Source organism: Ctenocephalides felis, unplaced genomic scaffold, assembly GCF_003426905.1.
Source record: "Ctenocephalides felis isolate EL2017-DRISC unplaced genomic scaffold, ASM342690v1 CF-g0.4_SCAFFOLD_01886, whole genome shotgun sequence".
In the NCBI taxonomy this organism is placed as follows: domain Eukaryota; kingdom Metazoa; phylum Arthropoda; class Insecta; order Siphonaptera; family Pulicidae; genus Ctenocephalides; species Ctenocephalides felis.
In genome coordinates, this window is record NW_020538040.1 from 68,505,935 (window position 1) to 68,514,533 (window position 8,599).

The 8,599-nt window shown below is 30.9% G+C and overlaps 1 protein-coding gene across 1 annotated transcript; it reads right to left on the reverse strand.

The window, feature by feature from the left end:
* Positions 1–4,968: 4,968 nt before the first annotated feature.
* On the reverse strand, positions 4,969–8,373 carry LOC113375257. The gene is made up of 3 exons (XM_026615200.1): positions 8,091–8,373; positions 6,738–6,983; positions 4,969–5,279 (listed from the first exon to the last, which is right to left on the reverse strand). The coding sequence occupies exons 1-3, from the start codon at positions 8,371–8,373 to the stop codon at positions 4,969–4,971; spliced, it is 840 nt and encodes a 279-aa protein (XP_026470985.1).
* Positions 8,374–8,599: the final 226 nt, after the last annotated feature.

Genomic DNA, 8,599 nt, shown 5'->3' on the forward strand with positions numbered 1-8,599 from the left:
ATGTAATGTATTCATAGTATAATATATATATATAATATATAATATATATATATATATATATGTGTGTGTGTGTGTGTGTGTGTGCATTTATTTATTTATTTATGCTTGTTTTTTAAATGTGCATGCAAAAAGATAATTCCGTTTTCATACATTCTAATAGCCAGCCGTACACTGTATCAGTTCCGGCGTCGCTTAGCCGCTCATCTCGAAAGTATTTGCCTGACATGCATACGATACGCACTGATTTGTTTCTTATTGCATTTCACCTTAGATAAATGTAAATATACTATCTAATAATCGCCATTACAAATACTCTAAATAATCCTATAAAATATGCATCCGATCAAAAGTTGCCTCTTCAAACAAGGTGCGCCGATGACAAATCTGTACAAATCTTCTGATATGCAAAGTATCTTATTCAAATTGATACTCGTTTTAAATTGGATCACAGATGTTTGAGAATGAGACAAGTGCAAATCGAAGTTTTGTTCCAAATAAAGGTTATTTTGAATTAGCTCGATACGTAGAAATAACAAGATAGGCTTTGACTCCTACGTGGGATTCACTCAAGCATTTGGAAACATTTATGTACAAGACAAAATTAGAGCATATCCTATTTTGAAATTTAAATTAACCTATAACATTTATTATGAATAATTATTATAAGTTAATTATAATAGTTTAGAATTTTAGCTAGAATTAAAATAAAAATTAGAATAATTTTCGATATCATTTTTTTTTCAAAACAAAAATTAAAAAAAAATGCCTTCTCCAAAATCTAATTGTTTATTCTCACTATCAACACAAGCACAATGTTTTTTGAATCATTCGAATAGGATGCTCAGTTTTCTCGAAAACTGCAAGTTTGAGCTCTCTTTGCTCTCTATCTCCTAAATGGGGGGACCTGTTTTTGTCAAAAATTGACCAGTACGTCTGGCTGTCAACACGAATCTCGAATGCATTTTAAATCAATCTAACTGGATTACTCGTTCTCGCAAAAACCGAATTCCCACTTTCTACACTTTTTGCTCCATATTTTCGAAGCGGGTAAACCTTTTTTTGTCAAAAACTAATCAGCACACTTATCAATAGTAATCAAATTATTTTGGAATCATCTAAATCGTTGATTTTGACTGAATCTCAAAATATATTACCAATATGTCATTAGCATTAATACGATGTATTTTAATGGTTATTGCCTCTATGAAATAATTCTTCAAATTGATTCTAATGAATTCGTTTAGCTCCATAAATCTAACTTTATGATTATATATGCGCTATAAAACATATCTAGAAATTAGAGATGCGATCATGCGTTTGCACTCATGCAATTTATAATGATACAATATAATCAGGGTGTGTAAAAAGGAATTGTTGATTCCAAACTATTTTCTATTATGGCGTTTCATAAGTGATTTGCATGCCCGACTTTTGATAAACGCTCGTTAGCGTGTAATCCGCAGATTCGAAATCTCTAGAAAACTGCTTTTGAAAGTTTGTCCGGTATGAGAAACATGTAACTGCAAATTGTATTCATTTTTTACTTATTTATCAATAACTTATATGAAAAACTTTAAATTTCATAGTACAAAGTAAACACGTGGATTATATAGGTAAATTGCTCTTCTATATCAAACCGACAATCGGTTTAACGGCGGATTATCAAGCTTTTTCAGTCGGTAATGATATGACATTTAACGTTTTTGTAATATTTCTATAAATCCGATCCTGTTTAAAGTGCGGCCAATTGACAGTCAGACTCACCTTTTTTATTTATGCAGATGTAATTAGATTGAACACATAAAAATATTGTTTATGTTATTAATTGATTCAAATTCTTATGATCATTAAAATACTATTCCAAGTATGTTTTTTATCCATTTGTTAAAAAGCTCTATGTATAAATTCTAAAATGTAATAGATTTAATTGTATTATTAGTTTTTTTATTGATTCTTAACGACTGTCATAAAGATTTCAAAGAAATAATGTTCTAAACTATCAATCGAAATAGAATATAAAAAACATTGAAAATTGCTTCAACAAACATGATTATTTGAGTGATTTATCATTTTTTCATTACGCATAGATGACAAAAACAAAATTATTAGCCTTTGCTAGCTTTTTTTAAATTAAAACTAGTGGTTTATGGCATCGTGCCTTGAGGCAATTTGCTAGAACTTTGTTTAATAACATCAAACAGTAAGATATCAATGTTATTGCGGAATTTTATTAATATCCTTGCCATGTGACCATGAAAATTAAAAAGGGACTCACCTACATACCCACATTTCGTACCTTGCAGGCATGTAAGATAAATGCGGCTCGCTAATCTGCTTTAGTTGAGAAAGTTTCATAGCTGCCCTAAATTTTAGGACAGATCTAGAATTTGCTCTAAGATATTGACGTAGATATACAGCAAGAAATGTTAATCGATATAATGTAATTCTATTCTATATCACTTTCTTCGCTTATTCAAATTTCTGCTGAGGCAGACCACACATTCGAAAAAATATACAAAATATTACATTTTATCATAATTTCTTCATGTCTATCTGTCAAAATCTTTATTTTTAAATTAATAATAATGCTATTCTGGAACTTGAATTTATATACATTACAGTTCTGTAACATTGTCGATCAAATTAAATTTAATTTGAATTCAATAGGGTAGGACAGGGTGCAAAGGTCCAGTTTGATTTTGAGCAATAATGCAAAAACCAAAACTACTATATCATAACAAATAACACATATCAAACAAATTTGACTATGTTCAGTAAAAATCCCAGCTAATTCATCATTCTATCTATTTCTTTTGCTGTGTTTCAAAATTGGTAACCTGTTTTTTTAACGTAATGAAGTAAGTTGAGATAGCTACATTATTCATCCAATGCAAAATATAAATTGCATTGGTGCATCTTTTACAGGGATAACATTGTAATTAACTTTGATCTGGAATTTTATCAGAAATATTCATTAGCAGAGTTGGAATAACAATATATGATGATTTTGCTTTTGTAAAATTGCTTATTTTAACTCAATTTACTTTTTACTTTGCTATTTTTTATTTTTTACACCCCTGCCAAGGTAAAGGTTTGTTGGTTTCTTTTACCCCACCCAGGTGTAAGCTTTTATATAAAAAAACTGTTCAGTCTAACTTAAAATTAATAATACTTCTTATAAAACAATTAAATAAATAAACGTCGTGTGAATCAAGGTGTCTGGTTATACATATTTTTCTCTCTACTTTCAAATATTCTTGTTAAAAAATTCTTAACTTTACTGGTTTTGAGATATCGGTGGTGGACTTTTTTACCCGCGGACTATTAAGCTTCGCCATACTCTACATAAATACTTAAATCACGGTATGTACTATTTAAATTTATTATATGCATATATATATGTATAGAGCCTGATATTGATATGAAAAACGAAATTAAAGTACTTTTCAGGACGTACCAACTATTTCTAATATGATAATTAATATATAATAAATACAAGCCGTATTTTGTATTTATTTCTTGCCAAAAATGTTAGAGTTCAGCATCCGTTTTGTATCTAAAAAATGTTCCAAATTTTAATCATTGTAGAATTTTATGACAACTAATGTTACAAATTGTACGTGCTATGTAGATAGAACTAAAAAAAATCATTTAATTTTCTGAGTTTGTCCTCTGATATTCATTTTTCTCTAAAATCATATATCGAAGCACAGGAAACAAACCTTATCTATCGTATATATATATATATAATGTATTATAAATAAATTAATTTATCAGTCTAGCATAAATCATCTAGAATGTCATCTTGTAATCTTGTCTTCGTAGCTCTAATTATTTTTGCATATGTGAAGAGCACTTCTCGTGTTCGCTATGAACTCGATTTTAATCTATACAGATTAATTAAAATAATAATTATATGTATTGTTTTCTAGTATCTCATCCGACAAATTAATTTACATAACTATATATAAATATATTTATTATGATAGGTTTATTCACGGTGAGAATTGTAATTGAGATTCACTGTGAGTTATTTTTTGGGATTTTATATTATTATTCAATTTTATTTACATAGGTCGATTGACATTTTATTTGATTTCAAAGGTAACATTGCAGTAAATAATTTTGTTTTTTATATAGTTTTTCCATCATTTTAAAGTAATTATATATATTTAAGTAAGGCGTTTTGAAAATCAAGAATTAAACACATTTATAAATAATATAAATAATTTTTATTATAATAAATACATAATTTCTCAAAGATATATAAATAAAATAATTTAACGTGATACTACATCACAATATTCTGCTTAATTAATCAATAAATACGTCAGTGGTAATAGCAGTCATAACAACAACAATCAGTTTTATACAATGTGTCACAATCACATGAGAAATGTTGTCAAGAGTAAATTATTTTTGTATATAATACGAACAAATTTTAGATATATATGCTATATCACTATCACATCATACAGTGGTTATATATTATGAAATCTAAGTAATAATTTTTTGACTTAGGCAAAAAAGTCGACAACAATTTCATCGAATTATGATATGACTTTAAAGGGGTTCATTTAAAGGTTTGTTTCAGTACAAAAGCAAACAGAAGAGCGGTTATTAATCGGGTTTGGGTCTGTTATGAAACAAATCTCGGATCAGTCAATAGGCAGCAATAAGTTCTTGAAATGTACATGTTACTTAGTGATATACAAGCAAACCTGTTTTGTAATTGTGATATATGCTTGCAAGAAATGTGTTATTTGCAAAATTATTATTGAAAGATGAAACGGAAATTGTCGTGAATGTGTGTTAACGTTCTTAAGAGCAGAATTTTCTTGTACATTGCGCGTTGCGCCATGGCGTTGTACATCAAAGTTATTCGTGTCAAAATGTATTATGTGTCAATTGTATACTTCTTCGTATCATGTGCAGTCCGAGTTTGAGAATAGGGCCCTGTTACGCGTATCAGTTCTTAAGATGTTGGGGTAAATCGAAATTGAGCGATCTGCCGTAGCTGCCGTAGCCGGAGTGTCCGTGACCGCCGCCACCACCTCCGCCGCCACCGCCGCCGTGGCCGTGATCTTCGTGGCTGGATGAATGCGTGTGGCTGTGGGTGTAAATTGGCTTCGAGACTACTTCATACGTCGTCTTCTGTTCATGGTGGGTCAAAGCTTTCAAACCGATCACGGCCGACAGCAGTAAAGCCATCAATGCGGTCATCAGAGCCTTGCCGGCGACTAATGCTATCGCGCCCATTCCAACGGCCACCAAGGTACCTATCACAGGGAAGGAAAGTGATGAGCTACAAATTGAAGGATACGCATTTTGCTGTTTGAAATATTTCGCAAACATTTAGTTACTGTTCTGCTTTACATTATAATTACATAGTGATTGCCGCGGCATATTGGTAAATTGATTTTTTTGTGTTTATCAATTTTCATTCATGTGAACGCACATCAGAAAAATACGTTTCGAATCAGCAATAAATTATGAATGAATAACTAAACCAGTTCCATCTGAATAGACTTATTTCATAATTTGATAAGAGAAAATTTTGAAAATCTGCAGTATTGGTGCAAATTATTGACTTACAGATTATATTTTTTATTATCATTTCATTTGGATATTATACGCTTTTCTATGTTACATCAACAGATACAATCCATTTTTCCAATATATTTATTTAATTTGCATATTTAATAATGTGTATTATCCTGCACCTAATTTTGTAAAAAATAGTCAAAATTATAATATTTTTTGATTATTTAATTTGCAGATATTACTAAACTTTAGTTTTTGTTACAATAAATGCTGATTCAAGTATTCATCAAATGATTTTAACGTTTTCGCTACGGGAGCGCTTTCCGCAGGAGTGTCGCTGCTGTACGGGAACAGCGTGCCACTCAGTCGCACTACTGAACAGGCAGACACAACGATTTATTATAAGACATTTCTATGATTATCAATCAAAATGCGTTGCAAAATTAAAAATAACGCCTCTAATGAATTAGACATTACAATAAAAAACTATAATTCTCAATACTTTAACCCATACTGATAAATGTTGAAGCAAAGGCAAACAGAACATGTCGTCCACGGACGACATCCGTACACGAAGGACGTTATGTAGATATTGTTCAGAGAAGATATCCGTAGCGAATGGGTTAATCAAAGTTATTGAATTTCATGCGTACTATTTCACTATGTTATCAATTTATCTTATTGCAATTTAACAGGCGCGTGCTATACTTCTTTCTTTTTGCGATTGCGGCTTCAAGAAATGCATATGTAAAAAAAACATAAAAACGTGGTTTTATTGATTTTAAAACTGTGAAGAAAAAAACTATGAATGAATAACCACAATGACATTAAAATATCGTTATGTTTTGTTATATTTTGATATCATGGAAAGTATCTTAGCAATACCGTTTACGTGTGTTCGTATTATGATTGTTGTGAGGTTATTGAATATTTCTGGATAATAATGTAGTAACATATATTTATATAGCATTATAAATTCAAACATTTGTTGCAAATTTAATGAAATTATTCTTCAATAAAATTATATAAATATACAAACTCAGAAATCTGTTGTCGAAATTTGAACATTCAATACAATACTAATTACTTAATTATTGTTTTTCAGAGATTGGAATTTGTAATCAAAACACTTGCTAACTTGAAAATATCTACCATGTATTTTTACTATCAAATTTGATCTTAATCTCACTAACCTTTCATCATTGCTCCAAGGGCGAGAATAGCTCCCATTCCTCCTCCCTTCTTGTCGCCGCCTCCGCCACCGCCGCCTCCGCCGCCGCCGCCACCGCGACCGGTAACAATAGAGCGCGCCTCCGCGACTGCCTCAGGCTGCAATAGGCGCAGCCTCAACGAGTGGCTCGACACATAACTATTCACTTTTTCAAATAAGAAAGCGTCTAGTCGTTTATCCGGGTCGTTAGGAAAACTCCGAGCGAGATCTGTAAAACGAATTTGGAATATTGCAGTGTATTAACTTTGTATTACACTTTCATTTCCGCCGTTACATTTGTTGTTCTACGTTAAATTGTTAGTATGTATGTTATATCGTCTTTTGTCATGAATATATTTGTAATAAATGTCTATGCGGCTAGAAGTCCGGATTTAGATCGATGGGTGTTGTATATCAATCTTTGTGCTTAATTTTGCACTCTTAGCTCGAAAGATGTCATATTTTCAACTATTTCTTGCTTTTGTTAAAAACAAAATAGTGGCAAAAGTAAAACAAGCCATGCAAAGATTTGTCGTATTACATTATTTTTTGCAAGCTATGCAACGATTCAAAAAAACTGACTGCAAACTGAATGAGTTAAATATTTAGATGCGATTGGGTTGAATATTTGTCTCTCGGGATTATTTGTCTAATTTATAATTTCGAATATAATTAAAAATGTTTATCAACGTGTACGATCTCAATGCATAAATTATGTTGTTGACTTCAAGAGACTAGTCAATTGAATTGACAAGTACAAAACGGGTTTAGGAATATTTTTGGACATTCACATTTTTGTTATAGAGTCTTTTTTATAATTGGACCATTCATAGTTAGTAATTTTTAAAAATGATACCTATAATCGATTTGATTCCTTCAATTAAAATAATTAAATGACTGTATTAACTATAAGTAGAGATAATTATTTATTAAGTGTTGAAGATAAGTATAAAATAATTTATCTGATTTCTTTAAATGATATACAAGAACAAGCTCATAAGTTATGCATTCAAATTGATATAAGCAAGAATTATATAGACACGTAATGTTTTAAATAATGAATAGCTTAATTATTAGACCGCAAAAATCGAAAACATATATTTAATTCAATGAGTTAATTACATTACAAATGAATTGAATAAAATTTTAATTTATTTCTTTAGATTAGTTAAATAAGAACAGATTATTCAAAAATGCTGTATGAGAGCAAGGAAACAAAGAATAGATTGAAATAGACTTCAAAAACACTCTGTACCAATACACGTATTTACACAGAGTCTTTAATGAAAAAGTTAAATATTTATTGGAATTTAGCTGTGAATATTAATCAACTCACCGGCGACGATGTCTGCAGTTTTAGACTCATTGGAATTCTTATCCTTGACCACACTTACGCCCGGCAATAAACTGTATTCCTCGGTTTCGGCCATTTTTTCGATGAAGGATACTGCATCCAGTTTCAAGCATTTCAGACTATATCCGGTATCACAATCACGAGTAAACGCACGTTTTATAACTTCAGGATCGGGTCGAACGTTGCCTGATCTGTCCGCCGAAACACAAAAGCACGCGGCCCAAAGGACCACGGCTAAGAAGAAAAGCTTTCCTGAGCACTGCATGTTGTGCTTGTGCTATTCGGATGATACTGACTTGCCACTTGCTGAGATCCCTGTTATATATATTTATTTATATTAATATATATATATATATATATATATATATATATATATACACGGGAATAGTGTATCTAAAACTACTTTTACAAATAGGAAACTGCGACGATCTTATGAATGTATTAGCGACGTCTAGGCAGGCGACCAACCATGAGCCGCCACCATGTGGTCA